General features: G+C 33.2%; 1 protein-coding gene across 2 annotated transcripts in view; it reads left to right on the forward strand.

Annotated features, from left to right (window-relative positions):
* Window positions 1-26,573, forward strand: part of PPP4R2 (protein phosphatase 4 regulatory subunit 2) — a 47,569-nt gene that overhangs the window by 18,219 nt on the left and 2,777 nt on the right. For both annotated transcript variants that reach the window (XM_006196499.4, XM_072941712.1), the window contains exons 3-7: window positions 14,661-14,831; window positions 23,337-23,430; window positions 24,981-25,018; window positions 25,885-25,959; window positions 26,218-26,361. In XM_006196499.4, the coding sequence (XP_006196561.2) occupies window positions 14,661-14,831; window positions 23,337-23,430; window positions 24,981-25,018; window positions 25,885-25,959; window positions 26,218-26,361 (522 nt within the window). The remainder of the gene's footprint in view (window positions 1-14,660; window positions 14,832-23,336; window positions 23,431-24,980; window positions 25,019-25,884; window positions 25,960-26,217; window positions 26,362-26,573) is intronic.

Genomic DNA, 26,573 nt, shown 5'->3' on the forward strand with positions numbered 1-26,573 from the left:
TAGATTTGATGAATATAGTGTTGTTAGCTCTTTAAAGTTTAGGAAAAGCACATATTTAACTGTTAGATGGCTAGTACAGGCATTTTGGAAGAATTATTTTGAAAGAAAGGCTTCTGAATATACAGTGTATAAGACTGATTTAAGTGTTGGTGCATTTCAAGTAAGAAAAGGTTTTAAACATTTTTGTATTCCTTTTATATTTAGTTGGTAGGCTTTAAAAGTTAAGGCTGATATGAGGATTTGTGGGTACAATCATAAAATTGTATTTTTTTTAAAGTTTTTTGGGGGGGTAATTAGGTTTATTTATTTATTTTTTAGAGGAGGCACTGGGGGATTGAACCCAGGACCTTTAGCATGGGCTCTACCACTTTGAGCCGTACCCTCCCCCTTTAAAGTCGTGTATCCTAATTTGCGATTTGCAGGTTTTGCTTTAAAACATTTTTAGTTGAACTACAAAAATTTCAAATTACAGAGTCACATTAATGGGATCAAGTTTTCTTAAATGTGCTCATTTTTAAGATTATTAAATTTAGTCTTTAAAAAATTTTTTTATTTAAGTGTAGTTGATTTACAATGTTAGTTTCAGGTGTACAGCAAAGTGATTCAGTTATACATATACATACATATAGACATTTTCTTTACAGATTCATTTCCATTATATGTTATTACAAGAAATTGAATATAGTTCCCTGTGCTATACAGTAGGTCCTTGTTTATTTTTTTCATTTTTCAGTTTTATTAGGTAGAATTGTTAGTTTGACTACACATACACAATGTATTGCATATAAATACATATACACAATATACTGCACATATTTTTAAAATTTACATATATGTACTGTCCATTGTTTCTAAGAACATTTAGAGCTTTAGCTTTTTAAACTTACATAGTTATCAAAGGGATAAAGCCAACCACAAAATAAGAATTAATTAAAAAAGATACATACACCCCACTATTAACAGCAACATTATTTATAATTGCCAAGATATGGAAGCATCCTAAGTGTGCATCAATAGATGAATGGATAAAGAAGATGCCGCATATATATGTAATGGAATACAACTCATCCATAAGAAAGAAGGATATTTTGCCATTTGTGGCCCTTCATTCACTTTTTTTTTTTTCCACTTCAAAAACCAGAATTTTATAACTGGCATAAACATTTCCATTGCATCAAAAACAGCAAAATACCTAGAAATGAACTTAACCGAGGAGGTTACCTATACTATGAAAATTGTAAAACACTGATAAAGGAAATTGAAGATGATACAAAGAAATGGAAAGATATCTTGTGCTCTTGGATTGGAAGAATCAACATTATCAAAATGGCCGTACTACCCAAAGCACTCTACAGATCCAGTGTAACCTCTGTGAAAATACTCACGACATTCATCACAGAACTAGAACAAACAGTTCCAGGATTTTATGGAACCTAAAAAACCGCAAACTGCCATAGTATTCATGTGTAGATCTTTTTTTTTCCTCTTTTTGTTCTCTTTTCTTATAGTTTGATGACTAGAGAAGTTCCTTTAACATTTGTTGTAAAGCTGGTGGTGCTGAATTCTTTTATCTTTTATCTGTGAAGCTTTTGATTTCTCCATCAGATTTGGTCTTGATGTGATATTAAGAAATGTGGCTGAGTTTTTAAATGTATTTTTTAATTATAAGAGTAGGATATTATACCTTATTCAGAACAATTTGAACAATGCACTATTTCATAAAAGAAGTAACAGTCACTCCCATTCCTGTGCCCCCAAATTTATTTAATATTTATATGCTCTCAGTAAAATAAAAAAGGAAGTGAGAATTTAGTTAGTAACTAGCTTTTAAAAAAAGTCTTCAGAAAAAGCTAAAGTATACTTGAGCAAACCTTTGTGTTCTAAGGAATTAAAGTTCAGATTTTTCAGGCATACTTGAAAAAAAAATGCCAGTAGCTCTTTACAAATATAATTGGATCAACTTTGCTTTTTAGAATTCAGTTTGAATGCTTTTTCCTCCTGAATTACAAAGTTTCACCATTTGTAGCTTAATTTTTCTAAATTTGTAGTTTCATTGACTTTAGGCAATTAATTACCTTTTTTCCACTTTTAAAAGGTGAGGAAAATTCACATTAAAAAGAAACTTCATAGATATGATTGGTTGAAATGTACAGTCTTTAGTCTTTCAACTTTATAAATAACATACATTTTATAAATTCAGATCTCATTTGTAGTGTAGGAACATCAAGCTTTAGGGCTGATGCAGGAGCATTTATGTATTTTGAAGGGCCAAGGTATTTATACTGGAAAAAAAGATAAAATTCACTGAACTATAGTCAAGGATGGAGTTCTCATAAAGAAGAAAATGGCCATTAAGTGATATGTCGTAAAAGAGATTATCAGTGTGTATACATGATCTTTGACATACCTGCAGAGAGATTTAAAACCTCAGTTCTCTGAATACTGTGAGTATTCTGCTAGACCGAATATTCAAATGGCTCACTTGTGAAGGTGCACTCAGACTTGAATTAATTTACTAGTGTCACACCATTTAAAATACTAAAATATAAGAAACTTCTAAGTTGTTTTTGAATTTTTTTTTTAAGGAAAAGCAAATTTGATACCCAGAAGAGACTTTTTTCACAGCTCAGATTTCTGCTTAAACTAGAGCATTAAAGATTTAATCCTGAAAGAATCTTTAGCTTTTTGGAAGCATCAAATTAATTGAAAACTTCTGCTTGCAAGAATCACAAACTGCTTTCAGTTCATGTAAGCCCAAAAGAAAATAAGAGAAAGATTTTTTAGAAGGATATTGAGACAGTGCTTAGAATCAAAGATTAAGCTATACCACCAAGCCAGGGATATGAGGATGGGGTATTTCAGGGCATCAGCAGTAGAAGTTGCTTTCCTTCCTTCCTTCCTTCCTTCCTTCCTTCCTTCCTTCCTTCCTTCCTTTCTTCCTCCCTCCCTCCCTCCCTCCCTCCCTCCTTCCTTCCCCCCTCCCTTCCTTCCTTCCTTCCTTCCTTCCCCTGCCGAAGGGATAACTTAGCTCCAATAAATTCCTGTCTCTGGGCTATCCCTATTTCATATTTGGGGGGGGGGGGGAATGTCTAATTGGCCTATCCCAGGATTAATTCAGTTTTAGCAGGGGAGTAGATGGTGTGGTCAGGGAAACATCTGGCTACTGGAGGCTCATCCTTGTATTATATCCTTTTCCAGGAAAGTGAAAACCATGAGCTGGGGAGCCAACTCATTGATATATGTTGTAACCAGCACTTATGCATATACAGTACCCCCAGTTCATCAAACAGGTAGTGTATTCAAGTTGTCTTAAAACTGCTGTGAAGTTACAACTGTGACTTACATGTCAGCAGGAAATTACCTTGACCTATAAGGATCTAGATAAAGTTGGCATGAACCCCTGTTTTGTTATTGTGAGAAATTCGGTGTTCTTACCAACCTCTCTGAATTGCTGAAATGCTTAATCATGATTTAAAGCTGTAGCTTTTGTTTAATTAGTATCAGAGTGTTTTCATGACAAAGACAGTTCCCTCCCAAAAGAGAAATTCTGTAGCATGATTCTTAGCCTCCTAAGATTCCTAACCTGATCTTGTAAGGAAAAAAAAAGACACAGAACTAGTAACTTTAATTATGGTCTGGGGCAAAAAATACAATTGTTGTTTCAAAATGCTTTGGGAGCATTAGAGTAAGAAGCTGATTTCCGGCTGGGAGGATTAGGGGGAGCTTCGTAGTGTGAGAGACATACTTAGTCCATCTAAAAGAAACAGTGAGCAAAGAAATAGTCAGGAAAAATGTAGGGCTATGAAGGTAAATTTGGGATAGATCAGAGAGTGTCTTGTTAATACATAGGGTTTTGCATTTAGAAAGACTTGACAAGTTATTGTTGATTTTTGAGCGAGAGAGAGAGAGAGAGAGAGAGAGAGAGAGAGAGGGGGAGGGGGGGAGGGAGGGAGAGAGACTAATTCAGAGGAGTTAGGGCAGTCACTCAGTAGCCTATTACAGGAGTTTAAGCTTTACAGATGGCTTCACTGTACTCACAAATCAACTTTACTGGGTAAAACACAACCCCCACCAAATCTGTGCCTATACAGCAGCGCACATGGGCACAAAGTTATAGAAAAATGCACCGCCATGCTGGCTGGTCTCAAGTACACAACTAATGCTACCAAATTAATAGTTTATTTCCCTAGTTTACTCACTCCCAGACTCTTAATAGATTTCCCATTTTCTCTCTCCTCAAACCCCCATTGAGTTCTTCCTCACTCTCACTATTAATGACCTTGAATTTCCAGAGTCCCACATTTACTAGTATGCTCATGCACACACTCTGAATTCCCACCTATTATAAACTATTCATGCATCTATTTACATTCCAGATTCTCCATTTGTGCACCTCCTCAGACACGTTATTGGTACTTGAGATATATATTGCTCACACATATTTGTTCACTAATATATCACAAGTACCAATAATATGTCTGACAAATTGTGCATAAGTGCTCAATAATTATTTGGTGAATATCCTGAAGCTTACTTTGGATCTCAACCCAGGCATTTTGGCTTCAGAATCCACACTCATAGTTAAGTCAATAAATTTAATTATAGGAAAAGTATAGGCCCCCCCATCAAAAAAAGCCAATGCAGTTACGCATCTCTAAGCTATTCTGTAGTAGGAAACGATAAAAAGAGAGTCTGCTTGCCTTCAGGGAATTCACAATCTAAACAAAAAATAACAAAATATACATATAATGATAGAAGCAATCATGAAATATTTTAAGTGGGCAAACCTACCCCAGAGTCAAAAAGTTTTCCTGACCCTTAGTATGTATGTTAAAAGATGAACACAAAGGAAAACAAAGGTCCTTGTTCTAGGGAGAGGAAACAACATATGCCTAGGTACTAAGATGAGGGAGTGCGATCCACTGCTTTAGTTCATCCACTTTTTCCTTTGTATGACCTAACAGAGAGAACTCTAGTCTCCCTGTGTTTCCCATCTGTGAAAATGGGGTAACACTGAACTATGAGGATTACATTAGTGTAAGCAGACGGCTGACACCTAGTAAGCACTCAGTGGCTGTTTGTCCTCAAGAAACTCAGGATGTGGAGAACATCTGAGTAATGCCGTATATATGCTGAGAGCTTTACAGATGGCTTTCCAGCAGTCCTTAAGAAAGGACTGAAACTGTGAGAAAGCCCTCCGTAAGATAAGATGGTTGGGTTTATCTTATGTACTGTCATGTAACAGATACGTAACAACTTGAGGCAATCTCTTCAGCCTAAGAGCACTTCTAGAACCTCTCTAATTATTCCCTTTTGCAGAGAAAGGAAAAAATTAATTTACCCAACATCCCTTCTTCACCCATTCACAAAACTTACTTCCTTTAATAAAAAATAAAGAAATGCAGTACTTTAGCTAACAGATAAGAATAGAGGAAAGGAAAAAACAACTATACATCACTCAGCTTTGTCAAACCTTACCTTGTCTTTATATATATATATATATATATATATATACACACACACACACACAGTTCTGGATGAACTAGAAGATATTTAAGTGTATTGCACGTACCCTAAAAATTCTTTGACTCTACCAGGATCTCCACTCCATTGATCCTATCACCTTTTTACTGTTCCTCACCACCATCATTATTCAGACTAATCATAATAATCATCAGTGACCCCCTTGCATTGATAATAAAAAGAGTGAAATAATACTACCTAACTCATGGGGTTGTTGTGAGGACTGAGTATAAAGTGCTTAGAACAGTGTCTGTCATTAGTGGTAATGTGTTTGCTGCTATCACTCTTATGTGATGTAGTTCAAATATGAATCTATGCTCCTATTGCTAAAACAGTTGCTTGTATGTACTTCCTAGATCTGCTTGGAAAGTGCGCAGCCCCTGGCAACTACCATTGTACTTTTCTGTCTCTCTGAATTTGGCTTATTTCACTTAGCATAACATTTTTGAGATTCATCCATATTATAGTATGTGTCAGAATTTCCTTTTTTAAGGCTGAACATTTATTTTATATATTTATTTTATATACACACACATAAACATGTATATACACATCCCATTTTGTTGATCCATTCATCTGTAAATGGACATTTGGATTGTTTCCACTTTTTGGCTATTGTAGATAGATCATGTTGCTTTCAACATTGGTGATCAAGTATCTGAGTCCTTGCTCCAGTTCTTTTGGGTATATACTTGGGAGTGGAGTTGCTGGATTTTACTGTGTTTTAACACAGTATTTCTGTGTTTTAACTATTTGAGGCACTGTTTCAAGTGGCTGTACCATTTCACATTTCCACTAACAGTGCTCAAAGGCTTCCAGTTTCTCCACATCCTTGCCAGTGGTTGTTATTTTCTGTTTTGGGAAATGTTTTTGATTTAAAGTAATTGGTGATTCTTTCTCCATTTTCTACATCCTTATCTGTTTGAACTCTGGTCATTTAGACCTTGAACTTCTCATGCTACCCTGATTTTCTGATTGCTTCTTTTCTGTTTCTTAGAGTGTGCCCTCTTGTCTAAAAAGTGTGCTAAATGGTGCCATTATTGAATCAGTATTTTTGTGCAGAATTATGCAGATACTGAGAAGATTTAGTAGACATTTCTGTTCCTCTAATTGTTTCATCTTAAAAAAAAATCCTAATCCTACTTGATAACTGTCACTAGTTTTTTTCCCCCCGAAACATTAACCGTTTTATTGAGCTCAGTGCATTCCTTTTTTCCCCCTCAAGCTTTGTTAAGGTATCATTGACAAATCAAATTTTAAGATAGTTGAAGTGTATGTTGTGGTTTGATATTCATATATATTGTATATTTTGATGTATATTTGACATACATATATAGTATATATTGTATATTTGATATACATATATATTGTGAAAGGATTTCTTCTATTTAGTTAATCAGCACATCTACAGTCTCACATTTGTATATTTACTTATTTTGGATGAGAATAGTTAAGCTCTACTCTCAGCAAATCTCAGTTATATAATAGTGTTACGAACTGTAGTCATCTTGTCATATATGAGATCCTCAGACTTTCTTCATCTCAGAGTTGCACATTTGTACCCTTTACCTGCCTTTCCCTGTTTCCCTAACTGCCAACCCCTGGCCACCACTTTTCTGCTCTCTGTTTCTATGAGTTTGATTTTTTTTTAAGATTGCACATGTAAGTGATGCCATTGATGACTTAAAAATGCAAAATGTTAAAGTTGAGAGTTATATTTTATTCTGCGAACATTTCTGAGGACTTAAGCATGGGATATAGCCTCTCTGATATCTCCGAGAGACTGCTTCAGAGAGGGGAGAGGATGCCAGGGGAGGAGCCAGGATATATAGGAGTTTTTGCAGCAAAGGCCAGGTAGTTGTAACATTAAAAAGATTACTGTTTAATAAAGAAAACTAGATATCTCAAGTTAAGGAATTTAGTGCTTTTCTTTGTGTAGGAAGGTACAAAAGTTTGGGCTCATTGATATCATTCCTTTGATATCCACTAGCTGTCTAGGTGGATATACTAGCTAGTATCCCTAGCCCATCAGTTCTTTACCATCTGAGTTCCCTCATGGTTCACTGTTGCGGGTGGCAGCAGAGGCCAGGCTGTCTGCTTGTCTCTATTCTGAGTTCCCAGTAGCTGATGACTTGATGGCTGCAGCATCCTTTGTTTACTGATATGGCAGGCAATATTTTTGTTTTTTTTAAAAATTACTTTATTTATTTTGTGGGAGTGGTAGTTAGGTTTGTTTATTTATTTAATTTTAGAGGAGGTACGGGGGGGTTGAACCCAGGACCTCATGCATGCTAAGCAAGCATGCATTCTACCAGTTGAGCTATACCCTCCCCCCTAATATTTTTCACTCACACCTTGCAGTATTTGTCTTTCTCTGCCTGGCTTATTTCACTTAGAATAGAATAATGCCCTCCAGGTTCATTCATGTTGTAGCAAATGACAGAATTCTGTCTTTTTAAAGGCTGGATAATACTCCATTATTTACATACACTGCATTTCTTGATCCATTCTTCTATTGTCTTGGTAGTTCTGTTTTTAATATTTTGAGATCTTCCTACCAATTAAAACAAAAAGTTCAAGAAATAGTGTGTTCTGATTAACTTGATTTATGCTTAACTCTTAGCTAACTTTTGACCCTTTATTGAAAATCGTTCTCAAGTTTATTAATACCAACATGAACCCTTCCCTTCCACATAGACGGCTGAACCAAACAAAGATGAACCAAAGATACATCTCCTCTAATAGTATGACTCAAGCTGAAGACAGCAAATTTAGAATTCAAGGGTCCTGGTTTTATTTTAATTGGTAGAGAGAGATGGGTTGAGTGGAGGAATGTAACTTGACTCTTTAGACATGTTAGAATCCTTATCATCAGTATACAAGTTGCCCAAGAAGAAACCCAAGTTTACAGTGCAGTTATTATCTGAATGTTAGTGTTACCTGTTGAAGCTTTCTTTTTCATCTGATTGGATCCTTTATGTGTACAATCATCAGATATTTAGCACTTTTAATTTGAAAAATTCACTTTTAGTGGCAGATACTTTCCCTTCAGAATTTGTGTCATAATTTTACTGCTTTGGAGCAGGTACCACGCCATCCTCAGATATGAGTCTCTGAGCAAGGAAATGTGTAGCATTTCAAAGATAATTTCAAAATAGGAACAATTAGATAGATGTTTCAGTCACTTCAACCTTTATATAAAAACAGTAAGTTTTATTTTTGCAGCAGTCGGTACAAAATGAGAACCTGAAAGTTATGTTCATACTTGTGTGAGTAGTAATTTTTGTTTTTCCATAATACCTTGAGGGTAAGAAAAAGACCATTTTAAAGGAGTGGAGTAGGGCTGTGGTTTTTAACTGGGGATGCTGTTTGTCTCCCAGGGCAACATTTATAGACATTGATTATTGCCACAGCCTTTTGCGGAATGAGGATTGGCCACTACTGATCTCTAGGTAGAGATCAGGGGTGCCGTTCGACTTTCTACATACAGTTCACGGGACATCACCATCTGACAGAATTACCAGGCTTACAACGTCAGTGGTGCCAAAATTGAGGAACCCCAGAATAAGGGATTGCAAAGGACCTATTCAAAACCAAAAGAAGTGTCTTGTGGCCAGTAAACATAGGTAAAAATACTCAGTTTCGCTAGCAATGAATGAAAGGCAAATTAAAGTGTTTTTGTACTATTAAATATACAAGAGTTTTGAAAGCACGTAATAGTGGAATGAAATAGGTATTTCTATAATGATAGCACTATGAAGTGGTATAGCATTTCTTGAGGGGCTTTTGAAAATATGTATCAAAAGTCTTAATATTTATACTTCATACGTTTGCCTCAGTAGTTGTACTTATAGGACACTATCCTAAGATAATAAACAGATGTCTACAAAGTTTATTATTGAGATATTAACCACAATTATTTCTTAATTGTAATGAACAGGAAGCAAGCCTAAATTCTTTTTTAAGATAGTGGTTATTAAATAATGGCATAATATGTGATACATATTTTTAAAATCTTACCTTCAAAGACTCCTTTCCCATGACAAAATACACACAGTGAATGAGGTGGGGAAACGTAGGGAATTAATCTAGGATGCCAAATTTTAATTAATAAATATACATTAATGAAAAATGTACCAGAAAATGGACTTTAGTAGTGATTACTGGGCACATTGTGGACAGTTTTCATTTTGTTTCTGTGTTTTGTAATTTTTATAATGACTATCCTAAGTATATAACTAGAAAGGAAAAAACAGACATCTTTAAAATTTTTAAACTCTAATGAAGTTTGGTAGTAGTACTGTCATTTCCTGGACTATTTACTGAAAAGTCTATCCTTTCTCATATATCAAGTTTCCATTTATGTATGGGTCTTTTTCTGGGCTCTCTTTTCCACTGATACATTTTAATGTTTGCTCAGTTAATTGATAAAATACACTATGATATATTATAAGGTATAATTATGCAAAAGGAATGTCCTGATTGGTACCTCACTTGTAGAGGTTTTCTAAGCTAGTAATTTGTATTTTAAAGTTAGTTCTTAAAAATGTTGTCATTTTTATGTTTTATGTAAGCAATTTTATTCTTATTTTTGCCCATCTTTCACTTCACCATTCAGGTTCAATTTACTTGTCTTTGCTCTAGTCACATAGCTAAAACTGAATTCTGTGACACAGTCTCCTGATTCAATGCCTGTCACCTTCTGTCAACAGTCAGCCCCATTAAATATCTTTTTGTTTTTATTAATTCATTGTTTCCATATTCCCCTTTGTTTACAAATGGTGCAGTATCTGCTATCCCTTAGGGCCCCACTGTGTTAGCTTCTCGCATTGATTTTATGTGGAAAGCAGTGAAGCTGAGTAGAAAGTAATCTTAATAGAATTTGGAACTGTAAGAGGCAACAAGTTGAGATTGTGGCTATTGGCCACTAAAATGTTTTAGAACCAGCTGGGACATAAGAGATGGATTTTCTGCCCTTGAGCCTCTGAAAATACCTTTAACCTGATAATTGTCAGGGAAACATGTTTGTTTTAATGTGAACTTCTGAGTTCCTATGGAGAAAAAAGGTCAGTATGGTGTTTGGTAGGAGGATATATTTATTAGTGATAGGAATTGTTTTGCCTTCCTAGAGGATAAACTGCGTAAATTGGAAAATGGAAGGGAAAGAGAAGAAAAAAGTGAAGGGAAGTGAAGTTAACTTTAAAAAAAAATTAATGGGTAATGAATTTCAGTAAATTCTTGTTAATTTTAGCAAAGCAGATTTAAAGTCTGGCTATGTATTTTAATTGGGGAGGAAGTTTTAACGTGGGGGAATTGATCCTTAAGTTGAAAACGTTTTTGTTTCATGAGCATCTGTTCAGAATAATTTAATTTTCATTTGAAAAATAAGGGGTTTTTTGGTTTTTTTTTCTTGTTTCCATTCATCCAATGAGTACATTAGTAGGAAAATTATTTTTGTTGCCAAGTTTTTAGTTGGTTTACTCATGGCTTGTTTTTGTGCTCAAATTACATAATTTTCAGGGAAGTTTTTTGCTTTTGTTTTTACCAAATAGTTGTGTTGCATCAGAAAGCATTATCTTTTGACATTTTATAGAAGTGTGTTTTTTTTCATATATATGACATAGTAATTTTCAAATTACATCTCCTATATCTGATTTAGAGTAACTACTTGATACTTTTAAACTTAAAAATATAAATTGTACACAATCCATTTCATTTTATGGGACTTAATTCCTGTCTGACCTGAAGTTAGTTGACCTAGATAGAGTCTGAAGCTCCCCCTAGTTTGCTTTACCTAGTTTCCATCACTTCTTGTCTCACCATTCCCATTAGTATGTTGTTTGGATGTCACGGGTGGATTTGCAAGCAGTTAATGGAAAGATGGGTTTAAAAAAAAAAACCTCTGTGTATGTGGAAATCCTAATTAGTAAAACAGGTTACGACTTAGTGGGTGATTATTAAAACTACAGGAAGAATTCTTAATTTAAGAAATCAAAAGTATAAGACTCCTATTACATTAACCTTCCCTGATGTGTTTATGTATTAAATGCCTGTAGGGAGTCTAGTGAAATTTAAAGATAAATTTTAGTAACCATTGACAATTGTGTATTACTTAAACTAATATTAGGCATGTCATAAATTATAATGTGCTGCCTCTGCTTGTTAAACATTAAATCTCCTTCCCATAATAGACGAGGGAAAGGAGGGAAAAGGTAATCATGCACATAGCTTTAATTAATCACCCTCACCCAATTTTAAAAACAATAGTAATAAAATTTATTTACCTTATAATTTACTCATTTAACAGAATGCAGTAGTATCACACACATCAATTCTTTTTTAACTTTTTGAGGAACTGCCAAGCCAAACTATTTTCCAAGCCATTTTCCAAAATGGCTACATCTTTCTGCATTCCCATCAACAATGTATAGGTTTCCAGTTGCCCTACATCCTCCCCAACACTTGTTACTGTCTATCATTTTTTATTAGAACCTTCATGGGTGTGAAATGGTGTCTTGTGGTTTTGATGTGCATTTGTCTAATGGCTAAATGACTAACAGCGTTAACCATTTTTTTATGGACTTATTGGCCATTTATATGTTTTCTGAAACTCTGTACCCATTAAACATCTCACGCATCCCTTCTCCAAGCCCCTGGCAAGAGCCTTTCTGCTCTTTGGATTTGACTATTCCAAATATCTCATACAAGTAGAATCACAATATTTGTTCTTTTGTGTCTGCCTTATTTCATTTAGCATAATGTGTTCAAGATTAATCATTGTTGTAGTATGTGTCAGAATTTCCTTTCTCTTTAAGGCTACATCCCGTTGTGTATATATAGATACAGATATATCTGTATATCTCTACCACATTTTGTGTATCCATTTATCTGTTGATGGACGTTGAGGTAGTTCCCACCATATAAGTATTTGATTGAGTTTCTTTTTTCACATCTTTTGGGTATCCAGAAATGGAATTGCTAGATCATATAGTAATTCTTTGATTTTTTTTTTTTTGAGGATCCTGCATACTGTTTTCTACAGTGGCCCCACCATTTTATGTTCCCACAAGCAGTGCATGAGGGTTTCAGTTTCTCTATACCCTTTCCAGCCAGTAGTGGTTTGGTTTGGTTTGGTTTGGTTTTGGGGTTTTTTCGGGGGTAGGGGGTGGATAACCATCAATTTAATGGATGTGGAGTTCTATCTTATTGTGATTTTGATACTCATTTCCCTAATGAATAGTGATGTTGAACATATTTCCATTTGCTTGTTGGCCACATGTATATCTTTGAAGAAATGTCTATTTATGTACCTTGCCCATTTTTAAACAGGGTTGTTTTGTTTATTTGTTGTGGGAGTTCTTTGTATATGCTGGATATTTAACATCTTATCAGATAGATGATTTGTAAATAGTTTCTCCCACTCTTGGGGTTGCCTTTTCACTCTTTGCTGATAGTGTACTTTGATACACAAGTTTTTCATTTTGATGAAGTTCAGTTTGTTTATTTTCCTCCCTGTACTTTTTTGGGGAGGGGTCACGCAGTATCTTTTATATCAACAATGATAGGTTTTAAAATGTGTTGGAAATTTATGAGGAACCTTTCAGGTTCACGGTGAGGAGTAAACATTGCTAGAGTTAAGATTTTTTATTTTGAAGTTCAAATTTTATCAGTGGCCAAAAATATTTCAGTCGATTTTCTTGAAGTGATAGACTCACTTACTCATTTTTGATAAAATGTCTACCAAATTTTCCTGGTCTACCAAATTCTCCTGTTCTGAATTAGCGTTACTTGTTTGACATTTTTTTCAAGTGAAGATGGCTTTCTATGAAAAATAGTGGCAGCAATATTTAACTTATAATTACATGAGATGTCCATAGTATTTTGTTATGCAGCAGAAGTCCTTTAGATGTACATCTCATCTTGTTACACAGACTATTAAAGATGTGTTTGTATTCAAAGGTAGAGATTTAATTAAATTAGTAAATTTGTTTTGTTCTATTTAACTTTCAAGTGACACAGGTTTTTAAAAACTGAGTTTGTGGTGATAAAGAAGGCAATAATGACTACTATATAGTTTGGTACTGCTGCCTTGATTTGTGCAGAAGTGTCATCGTTTTTACCCACTGCTGTTTTTGCACCTACGGTCTTTGCAAATGTCAACTCAGTGAAAAAGTCAACTCTATTCTTAGGAAGATAGCTTTGACCTCTTGGGCCACACTTTGAGAACTGCTGCCTTAGTTTTTATAGGGTTGCTGGATGGGATGGAAGAGTGATTGCAGATGAGCAGTCTTATCTTGCTTAGGTAGTTTTCCTGTGTAAGAGATCTGCTCCCACTAACAAGTGTAGTGTTTAGAGAAATGGCATTCTTGAATTTAGGCTATTCAGGCAGGTATCACAAAATGTCCTTATGTTAGTGGTAAAATATGAGGAGACAGGGATAAAAAGATGTTTATATTGAGTTCATGAATGTATATGAAAATACCTAAGGATGTTATGTATTTTTACTTTGCAAGATATATCTTGGGTAGATCCTATGATATATACCTTTTAAATGACAAAATACTAAAAATTTTAGTTGAAAGTAAAAGAAAAAGGAGAGATTGAAGTTTATTTTGCTTAAAGATAAAGACAAGAAACATTTACTAGTCTACATAAGTATTACAGCTTGGATATTAAGAGCTTAGGGTATGAAGTCATTCTGATTTGTCCCCTTAAAATTATAAAAATAAAGTTGGGCCAGTTTCTAATATCATGTTTTTAAATGTGGGCAGTAACACATTCCCTGGTTAGGTTTGTTGTGAAGGACAGGGTCAAAACAAAATAATGTTTTAAATATATGGAAAATGGCATTTAGTAAACTTTCTGCCAGAGTAGTTAATTTTAAAGATTTTAGTCTGAGATTTTGGTTTTGTTTGGGTCAGGTGTTGGGAGAATTGGATAGAACCAGCTTGGAACTTGTGAGTCAGATTGATCACATGTGGTGCAGGCTGCTGAACAAAGATATTTTCACTACTACTTTTCCAGATCTTAATTTTGTTAGTGTAGTTTCATGGTAAATTCTGTATTTTTGTGCTTTATGCTGAAGAATTGTAAAGCTACATGGTATTATATTAAAAAGAATTTTTTTTTGCTTATAGGATTCAGTGGTCCCAATTCAAAGGCTATTTTATTTTCAAACTGGAGAAAGTGATGGATGATTTCAGAACTTCAGCTCCTGAACCAAGAGGTCCTCCCAACCCTAATGTCGAATATATTCCCTTTGATGAAATGAAGGAAAGAATACTGAAAATTGTCACTGGATTTAATGGGTATGCACTTAATACTACTTTAAAGGTTTAATTTTTAGCAGAGTATTACAGATTTTTCTGTTTTGTTGTGTCTTGTTTGATAACTGATTATCCATTAGAATAAGTTCTATGTCTTGTATATTGATTTCCAGCTTACAAGTATTCAGAAATATATATGGCTTAAAAATTTTTTTTTAACTTTGAACCACCTATATGGCTCAGTGGCATTTAGACTTTAAATGTGTATAACAATGAAAACATGAATCAGAAAATATTTTTTAAATTTTCTTTCCATTTTATATTTGATATTATACATCTTTATATTTTGTTTAGAACCTATATAGTGTTGAGATAAATAACTTTTTTTAATGAAAAATAACAATTTATGAAAGGATTCTACTTAATGACTTTTTATTTAAAAACTTTTTTTTGGAGTCCCTTTTTCCTCCAACAAGAAACCATTTTAATCCTTTGTAAAACATTGCACAGAAAAGTTTCTCTCCACAAAAATGAAACTGACCTTTGAAAACATATTGCTGTGTGTCATACTCTGTTATTTTAAATACTTTCTTTTTAAGACTTTGTGTTTTTAGGATTCCCTTTATTGAAGGGAAGAACTATTTGTGAAGTTGTTCAGTATTTAGATTGGCATTAAAAATTTGTAATGTTGGGTGACAATATCTAATTTAATGAATTGTGGATATGTTAACATGAATTCACATTTAGGGGAAGTTTTTATTTGTGAGTATTTTTAGGTAGCATAAATGGTCTCATTTTTTTCTTCAGGTGCTTAATCGCATGGGATTTGCAACAAGATAGTGTTAATTCAGTTAACCTTTTGTTACATGCCACATTCCCCTGCTTTTATAAACAGTTTGGCTTAAAATATCAAATCTTTAAGCTTTGGTTTTAGGTATGTTGCTGAAATACTTTTATTTGGGGACAGTTTAAAGCCTTACCTTTGACCTGCCCTGGGACGCTTGGGTTGGGTAGGAGACTTATTTTCACTGTGTACTCTGTTGTGCTGTTGAAAGTTATTTAACAATATTGCATGTATTTTCTTATCAATACTAATTTTTTAAAAGCCCGTACCTAGATGAAGCCATGTGCTGTGTATTAGAAGTATGTTACTTATGTTAATAGTTACTATTGAATTGAATTTGCATAAGAATACTTGGGGGTATTTCTAAACAGTGCAGAGGTAGATACTTAGATGTTATGGTAACTCTTCTTTTATTTCAGTAAATTATGACTGTCATTTAAAAGTAAGAGTTATAGTGAAATAAGGCAAACTGTACTACTTTGTGAATGTGAAGCTACTTCACTGGTGATTCTGAATTACTAATGCCATTTCCATTTCATTCAAATTAAGTTGGATGAAACAGTTATGTAGGTGTTAAATCTAAATATTCATAATTTCTTAATTTGTAAAACAAGTAATTGACCTACCTCTGAAATGACTTGAACGATCATTAAATGCCTAAATACTTAAACAGAATCACTTGTAAAACATTTTTCATCTTTGAACCATAGATATTTTGAATTTATATTTTTTAATTTGATTATTCAGAGGTAGTTTTTGAATTATTTTCCTTAATCAAGTAGAATCCAAGTCTTAATCAGTGATAAATTAATATTTTTAATTTACTCATTTTTGTCTGTATCATTATATAGTGATACATGGTACATTGAAATATGTCTATAGTATTTTTCAGTTTTACTGTTGTATTTTGAATATACATAAATTGCATTTGAAAAAAAGTTTTGTGAAGAGTGATGAGTAGAAGTAGCATTTTGTTCTTTTTCAGTTCTAATTTGAGGGTTTCTCCTTGGTAGTATACCTCTCCCGCTATTTGTAATAGATCATCTTTAAAATTGTAAAAGTGACATAAGTACATTTGTAGTTTTAAAAAGATCCCCAACTGTCCTAGGTATATATATAAAGAAGAGAAAGTGGATAATGTTATATGCTACTTGTATTTTACCTTTAGAAGAGCTTTGAAATCTTTATATCGGTACATGTATAGCTTTGTCTTTTCTTTGTCTATTTATTTGAAATGGCTGCACTATTTTCTGTTATATGAACAGATTATATAATTCATTTTCTCTGTTCCCACTGGTGGTGGGCGTTTATTTTTTTGGCTGTTACAAGTTGTGCTTGTAGTGAGCATCTTTGTACATACCTTCTTGTGTTGATAAATGTCGTATATTGAATATGGGTATAGATTGCCTTTTTTTTTTAATTTGAAAAAAAGGAGTTGTTAGGTCATAGTGTATGCATACATTACTGCCAAATTGACCTCACAAAATGTGTTCATTTGTGCTTCTGTGTGTATCTAAATGCAGATAGTTAATTTTTTCAATATTTTTCTGGGTATGTACGTGAATTTCTCTGATTGCAAGTGAAATTGAACATCCATTTTCTTATTGGCTCTTTTATGAATTGTGGTTTCGTATCTTTTGTTTTTTGGTGATTTTGGTAAGTTCATTTAGTTTTTGTTTTTGCTTTTAATTAGTGAAAGCTCTATATTAAATGCTTTGTAGTATTCTAGCATGGAAAGCTTTCTGTTTTCTAAAATTAGAATTGTCAGCATATAAATTTTCTCTCTTTGAAGTGGAAATTGTTCATTCGTTTGCTTGATTTCCTGAACTGTAAGATTTTGGAGAGCAGGGGTGACTTTTCCTTACCAGGCCTACAACAGTGAATGCCTGAACACAGTAGGTTCTCAAACAGGTATTGAATGAGTGAATGAAAGGAATAAAACCACATTTCTGTGTCTATTTTTGGTTTAATGGGGAATGGTAAGTAGATAGAATTACATTGTTGAATACTTAAGTTCTTTTTTAAAAATTTTATGTTTTCTTGTCCTTTAAAAATTATTTTTGAACTTTAAAGTTTTATAGAAGATGGATTATAGCTACTCTCCAGAACTAAAGTTATACTTTCTTAGGTGAGAAACACCAAAAATTTAATGAATTGTCATTTAAAAGGCATTTGTTGCCATTTTATGCCCTCAATGTGGGATTATAATGAACAGAAGTTTATGGGCTTACTCAAACTGGGGCCATTTATGAAAATCCTTTTTCTGTCATAGACAACATGAATATACTTCAGAAACCAATTGTAGCTAGTAGTTCATTCCTGTAATGGTACACAAAGAGATTCTGAGAAGTAGAGAGAATATAACTTAACATTCCTTGTAGTTTTAAAAAAATCATTTTATATCCTCTGAATTTTTGAAATCGGAAAATAATGAATGTAAATTACTTAAGTCTTCCTGCTCTTTTGACAGTGCTATTAGACCTAAGATCTTTGTAAAATAAGCAGTAAGTTTCACTTATTGTGGGTAGTTGACCACAATGGCATGGCTCTGTATTTATGAGGGGATCTAGGAAAGGTGCAGAACCATTTGGTACCTAAAAATCTTTCATTGTTAACATTTCTAAGGCAGATAAAGTCAGTCACAACTGAGGAGTGTTTATCTTTTGGCAGGATAGACTGGCCAGTTATTTTAATGTGCATAAGTAACTGGATTTTGCTCAGTCCTGGAAACTTTACTTGATTGTTTTGTCTGCACATGTGCACAAATGCAGGTGTTTTTAAAGTTCCTACACCTGAGACTTTACCATTTAATACTGTTTAAAAAAAAAGGATCATATACAAGTTTTTTTAAATACTTTTAAATCTATAAAACATTTACTTCTTTTTTGATTTTGTGTTGTGTGCAGTTAACTCGAGGTTATTCAGGGATAAGAGAATGGATTCTAGCCTTTTGTTAGTTACTTTCTTCTTTTACTCCTTTGACCCATTTTATTGCTAGCTGGACTTTCTGCTCCTCTGTTGGGGAAAATAGAATTTTTACATGTTTTGTTAATTATTAGTGTCAGTATTTTTTGAGCATACTGAATCAGCTGAAAGATGTTTTGTTTTTCTCACTCCTTTTTCTTAGCATAACTAGTTGAGAATCAAGAATTATTTAGTAACCTTCCCTCCGTATTCTGCTTCCGCCTTGCCTTGTCTGGGGGTAATACGGTTTGATGTAATGTTCTTTCTAATAAAATTAGATAATTGAAAGAGAGGAAATAGCAGAAATCTAATTAACCTTAGTATTTTTATTTGATGCAAGTAAAGTAATTCAGGTATTACAGAAGGTGGTTAACTTAATTAAAAACATTGACAGTTGCTGGAGATTTGTTCTAGAGTAGGGAATATGGTACAGATACTAATTTAGGGCTACTTATCATTATTGGAAGAGCCTAATTCTTCCATTTTCTTAGTTTTTTCTACTCATCATTTTCCAGTGCTGTTTTCAGTAAATCTCAGAATTTCTTAACATTTGATTTGAGGTGTAAAATACATGCATATGAATATTTATGATGTGTATATTTATACAAATGTTAAATAAAACTTGATACAGAAAGATCATATTGCTTTAAAAGTAAAGTAATATCACAAGGTTCCAGTGCTATTTCTGACTTCTATAAGACTTGAGTAAATAAAATTCCATCCATTTAACCTTTGATATATAAGAGAAATTTCCGTTAGTTTCCACTTGAATAGTTCATGTCAAACTCAAGTGATTCTGTAAACAACTAAGACATAGTATAATTGTGGCTATTAATAGTCAGAAAATAAAAACATAATAAAAATCACATCTTTATGCATAAACAAAAGTAAACTGGCTATTTTAGCATTTTTTAAATAGAAATGTCTGATTTTATGGTTATCTCTTTTGGCCTTTTACTTTAATGGCCTTTCATTTATATTTTATACTCCTTTTATCATTTTTTATAAGAAACATTGCTTATATAACAGAGGTAAGGTATAGGTTTTCTGATTTTTAAAAAAAAATCTTAGACTCTAAATGAAATGTGCATTTCTTCTCTTCCTTTCTCCTCCTTCATGCCTTCTTTCCAGCTGAATACCTTGCTTTATATCTAGAATTACTGGCACATCTTGATCACATCTTTAAACAGATAAGATAAATTAAAAACATAATAAAATTTTAAGTCACTATAATCCTTCTTGGGTTAAAATACAAAATGTAGGAAATTGTACCGTTAGGGCTTTATTTTTTAAAATTTCTTTCTCTGATTTTCAGCTTTCTTTGTATTTGAATTCCCATAGCTCTTAGGTATGCAAGATGATTTTTATTTTTTTAATCAGTAGATGGCAGTCAGATTCAGACAAATAACTAATGTAAAAATTCGTGATGCTATTTCATTAGGGTTAACTACTTTCCTTGGAATTCAATTTTTTTTTAAAGATTTTTGTTTTGTTTTGTTTCATTGTAGTTGGTCTTTCAGGGGTTTGTGCCTTCTCACAGTCTACATTAAACATCAGATGGGATCAGGATGATGAGAGGAACTAAGATTTATCGAACACTTTATAAAATGTTTCAGGCCCTAAGTGATTTATATGCATGATTTATATGTATTTAGTGCTTGTGATAACCACACGAGAAGTGCACTTTCAGAATCCCTGTTTCCCAGAAAAGGACATGGAGACTTAAGGGAGGTAAACTTGGGGGAGGTCTCCCAGTGGGCTAGCTAGTATTAGCGCACTACCTCGTAGGTGACGTGTGCATTAAAAGTGGACTCGTTGACTGTGTGATGTAGTGTTTCTGAGTAAGACCATTTGAAATACTTAATGTTTTTTTAAAAAATTTTATTGGATATTGTAGATATATTTTTTTGTTTGCTTATATCCTTTAAAAAATTTTTTTTCAGTTGCTTATGTGATCTTAGTTTTTATCTTACGATGTGGGCAGATAAGGTAATGTATTGGTAATATATTGCAGAGTACCTCAATGCATTTTATTTGAAATAAACAAAAATATGTTTTCTACTAAATTACTTTACTGTACACATGCTAATGAACATCTCCCCCACCCCCTAGCCATTCTCTAAAATTTCAGAGTTCTGGTTCACATTTTTTATTGAGAGTTAGTAGCATGCTTTTTTTTTTTTTTTCTTAGCACATGTCTTAATTTAGCTAGTGATTTTTGGGGAGGAAACATTAACATTTTCAGGAGTTAGAATAAACTATCTTGTGTGCTTATGTGTAATTGAAGAGTAACAGAAAGCAGACCTTTCTTATAGTTATACCAAGTATTCATTTCAGACTTATCTGGTTTATTCTTAAACCTGTTTTAAAGACCCACCTCAGATTAAGTGTCCCCACGTTTATGCTTGATTCCCTGGCACACAGTTTTTTCTGTCTCCATAGCACTGTATACACAACTTTATTAACATTTATTATTGTAATTGGGTTTTTTATTCTAATTATTTACATGTCTGTCAGGTCTGCTATTGAGTAAATATTTCTAGCTTACAGTAGGCTCTCACGTTTATTTAAAAGGTTAAAAAGTACAAACTGTATGAAGACACCTTCAATGCAGTTGTCAAAATTAAAACATTTCCAGTGGATCCTTTCACTTATTAGAAATGTTTGCATTTTAAGCCTATTCACTTGAGGACGGGGAGAGTTGTATAACATTTTGGTGCCATCTGTTGGACACTTGGTAAAATGACTTTAAAAGCTTCTGAAAGTGTCTAAGAATGTAAACTCATTTTATCATAGGCTATTATTGCTGACATCGTTATCCAAACATAATACATTTTTCCTTCTAAAGCAGCGTTAATATTCACCTGCACGTACAATGTTAATAATTGTCTACAATTTTACCTACCTTCCTAAAGAAAATTAGCCAAAACAGTTAGTGTAAAAACACTGTTAAGCTGAAATTTGGAAGATACTCATGTTTTAAAGTTAATTTTAAGATAAAATACTAGTTATTGGTGTGTGAGAGAAATTAGTTGAAGGAAAAGACATAACGAGACAGTATCTGTTTTAAGTATTTATTAAATATTTGTGCTTAACACTGGGTGCTATTTTGCTTATTTGTTTTGATTACACTATCAGCCTGAGATCATTAATGAGAGAATAGCATTGGAGAGAGTGTGTGTGTGTGTGCGATTTGTAAAGTAGTTAACTCAAAAGAGGGGCTAAGATGCAGGTATACCATGAATACTCTGAAATCTATGATGGCGCTGCATTTCAGTTGTAGGTGTATATAAATTGTATATTGAGTATCGTGTGTGAAGAGATCCTGACATTAAGAAGCTTTTAGTCAAATATGAAAAAAGATACAATTTGGAGAAACAAAGATACTAGTTATGGCAGCATCCTTTATTTTGAATTTTGAGTAGAAAGTAGCAAAAAGTATTATTCTTTCTCAAAAACAGAAGAACTTTCCTTATAGCAGTTATGATGAATATCAGAAGTTTGTATTTCTGTCTGCTTCTGAATATTCAGAATATCAGACACACATTTTGTCTTTAAGTTAATGCCTAGTCTTTAGGCAGAACTGTAGTTTTCTGACCTTTAGGCTTTGATACTACTTGAGAGAAGATTGATTCTTGGCCTCTCAAATAGCTAACATGTTTGTTTATGAGAACTAAACATCATTTGTCCAGTTAGAAAATAGGATTTTAAGTATGTGTGTTATAATAGAAGAGAGGACGTGAGATTTGAAGTTAGAGAAACAGAATTTGAGTCCTGCACTATTAATCAGTAGCTGCCTTACCTTGTGGGCAAGAGAGAATTTTGTGTAGAACTGCCTGTAAACTATAAATAACTTTGTGAATGATAACTATTAATTTGAGACTTTGTAATTGTATTTTATGAGGAGAATAAATAGATTTATATGGCAAATACTGAAGTCTGAAGTTTTGTTTGCACTTTTTAGCTGCATTTGTCATGTCTGTGCTCAGATGTTTGCTATTCATATTGTAATTCTGAGGAATGCTCGTAGTATGAGAGATCAAAACTTTATTTTGCATGTATAAAATGATCTCAGGTTCAATTTATGTCAGTTTTGTATTTGCTATGATCAAGTGAAAATTTGATTCTGGTTGAAGTATTTGGTAAAGTTAACAAGTACTTAACAAAATACGGAGTGTATTTGTACAAAATATATGTGTTTTAAGTTTGATGAAACATGTCGGTTGTATATAAAATTATAATTATGGAGCAGAACCATTTTTATAATAACTTTTTCAGTGGAGTTGTTCGTCTTATAATGTCTGATAACAAAACATTTGTAATTTGAACACTGTAAAGAAGAAATCTTTGTGTGCAAAAGAATACTTGAGAAAGTTTCTGTATTCAAATAAAGTCTGATTTGATTATTATTTGTGTTGCCTGTCTTGTAAACTCAAAACTGAATTACTAGAATTAAGAATTAAAGTTTTTTCTAAGTTTTGAAGCTTTCCGTTAACTTTGGATGTTTTTTTAAATTGCTTTTTAAGGTAAGAGAGGGACATTGTTTTCTTGTTAAGTAAGAGGACAGGTGTGCATATTGTCTCTTCTGTTTTTAAGTGATTCATTCCACTGTGGTAGCATTTTCTTTTGTAGTTTAGCACAGGAGTGACTAGATAAAACTTTAAATAGCAAGAGTAATAATGTTCCTAATTTTCTTGATAATGAATCACCTCAAACTATAAAATTATATTCTTTTGCAGTATACCTTTTACTATTCAGCGACTATGTGAATTGCTGACAGATCCAAGGAGAAACTATACAGGAACAGACAAATTTCTCAGAGGAGTAGAAAAGGTATTTATTTTATTATTGGAATTCTATTAAACTGTAGCATAATAGGTTTCAGAAAAGAGCATTGAGTGGGCTCTGTTTCAGGCACCTTTCCTTGAAATCGGTTTCTCAGTCTACCTGAAGTTTTTCCAAAATGATTTTTGAGTTGTGTTTGAAGTTTCAGAGAAAGGTTTCATAAGAGAGAGAGAGAGAGAGAGAGAGGAATGCTTGAGATTAATTAAGTTTGGGAAAAGCAATTTATTACTGTCCCTTGGAAATTCTTAGTATACCTCAACATATTAACAGTTCTGAGAAGTTCTATAATCGATATCTTAATAATAGAGGGTTTTGCAAACTTGTTAGCAGAATTTGTTTTTTCATTTCTGGAGTTCAGGAGTACGCAACTTGGAAAAATTGCTGACAAAAAGCATTTAAGTTAGATGTTGAGAAAGATGTAGATCATGTTTAAGAATGAGAGAAGCATTAAGTTTTTTTGTGGGATAGAGAATGCTAAAAGGGGAGGCCATGCTGGACAGAGGAAACTGAGAAACAAAGATGTTAAAATGTTTGAAGGAAGGGAAAGCAAGAAATTGACTTGTCTGGAGTGAAGAATGAATGGAGGAGCCCTGTGGGAACCCAGATTGGACCACTGGTTTTGTAAATTCCTTTGGTGATTGATTCTAAAACATAGTCCAGTGTTCACTTTTAGGTTCTAATTCAAATTCAGTTTCCTTTATACTTGGAACAGAAATCCAAAATCATTACTTAGTGATTTACAATGGATATTTAGGACTGGATTAATATGTTTTATTGAGCTTCTGTGCCTTCAAGTTATTAAAGATTCCTGAAGGACAGGAAACAGATTATTCTTCACCACTTATTTTCAGCTCACAGACTTTTAAATTACATTTTAAAAGGCAATCTTTGGATGAAGAGGCAGTGCCATAATAGTCGTAGTTGTGTGACCGTGGACCCAGTTACATAACCTAAGTCTCAAGTTTCCTCATCTGTAAAGTGTGAATCATATCAGGGCTTTGAGGAAAATTCAATGTAAAGCATTTACTTTGGCTCAGTAAATTTTCAATGAGCACTGACTATTAACAAAGTTATTATTACCAGGAAGATTAATACTAGTAAAAAGGTTTGATTCTCTTAGGTATATGATGCTGCATATCACACCTGATTGGACTACTTTATAAGAGAATTCATTATAGCTGGCCTAAATAAATCTCTGAATATCTTGGTATGATTCTTTTTTAAATAAGAGAGTATAGTTTCATTGTATCCTAAATAATACATAAAATAATGTCAGGACGCCAAAGTAACTAGAGTGAAGTTTAAAAAAAAAACCCAAAACAAAATGAATAGTTCAGGTATTAGATTTTTGGTCTTTTGCTATTTTAGTTTTTTTTTTTTTTGCTGTTTGATTTTCATTTTTAACCATTTCCTTTTTTAGTAAAATTGGAATAAATGTTAACTTAATACCAAGGTGATTTTGAGAAATTGAAAACAAATAATTAAACTTGCATGTTATAGTACTTTTCCTCATATCAATCACATTTTTGTTATTGCAGAATGTGATGGTTGTTAGCTGTGTTTATCCTTCTTCAGAGTAAGTATAGAGATTTTTCTGTTTCTCTATTTCTATTATATTCTAATTATACATTTCTAATATATTAGGCTTAAAAATAGGTTGCATTTATTTTATATGTAATTAAGCATTAACATTTATTAATACTTGTGAACCTGCCACCCAGGCCCCAAAGTAGAATGTTACCAACAACATTACCTGTATGTTTTTCCAGTGAAGAGATTTGAATTAAAGAGCTTCATGATTTACTGCAGTCTTAACATTGTTGTGTTATGTACTGTCAGGGCACTCAGTGCCCTGGGATCCCATGCTAGCTACCTTTACAGGGCATTTCAAGGGCATAACTCCTAGGTTTGTAATAGCTACTTGATAACAACGTGATGTCATGATGGAAAAAGTATTTCCAGTTGTCAAGGTTTCTATAGTAAATTAAGGTAGCACTTTAGGGCACACTCCTTGGCACTAGTGATACTTTATTATGAGTGGATGTCCTGGGATTACAGGAGGTTTGGCAGTGTCTGTGGCTTCCACGGAAAGCCGGTAATGTCCCCCAGTTGCCCCCAAAATGTCTTCAGACATTGCTAAATGTCCCCTGGGGATGTGGCCTGAGGTAAGGGGGGTTGTAGGAGGATGTTGCCCCCTGTTGAGAAACATTCTTTTAATGGTTAATATATCTCTGATTTGATAGAAAAGTAATGATAAATTTGTTTTTAGACTTGTATTGTTAAATAAGATACTAAGATAATCCTGTAATTATGTTATTTCTGTTAGAAGTCTTTCATTTGGTTTTGTGACAGGTCTTAACAAAAGATCATTTAGACCCATGATTCTCATCAGAATTAAAGAACTGAACTATCCATAAAAGTGTTTTTTTTCTTTTCTCATAGGAAGAACAATTCCAATAGTTTAAATCGAATGAATGGTGTTATGTTTCCTGGAAATTCACCAAGTTACACTGAGAGGTGAGATTGTTGATTTTTATTATTCAAAGAGTTTGTGGTTTCTTAATTTTGAGTAGGAAGTTCAATATACTTTTTTAAAAAATTGGGCATTTGATGGAGGATATATGATTTATCAAACAGAATTAATTAACTTGGTAAACCCATGGTTCTGAAAGTCAAAACTATAGCAGATATTTGTGTTGTGTTCATATAAACAACCTTTGGGAGGGATGACTTTTTACAAACATGGGAAAACAATGTTCATTTATTTTACCATAGGTCTAATATAAATGGACCTGGAACACCCAGGCCACTTAATCGACCAAAGGTTTCTTTGTCAGTCCCCATGACAACAAATGGCTTGCCTGAGAGCACAGACAGCAAAGAGTCAAACTTAAAGCAAAATGAGGACAAAAGTCACAGGTTTGTATGTGATTTTTATATTTAAAAACAAAAAATGTTTTCATGAACAGTTAACATTTATTGATGAGTTTTTTTTTTAGCACTCATTTATTTACAATTTACTGTTTTGAGGGATGGAAAAGGAGTTAAAGGAGCTGAGGCTTCTGTTTGCAGCATTAGCACATGCTGACGATGGTCAGAGGAAAGGCTTAAAACGGCTGGTTTGAGCGATT

This window comes from Vicugna pacos, chromosome 17, assembly GCF_048564905.1.
Source record: "Vicugna pacos chromosome 17, VicPac4, whole genome shotgun sequence".
Lineage (NCBI taxonomy): Eukaryota > Metazoa > Chordata > Mammalia > Artiodactyla > Camelidae > Vicugna > Vicugna pacos.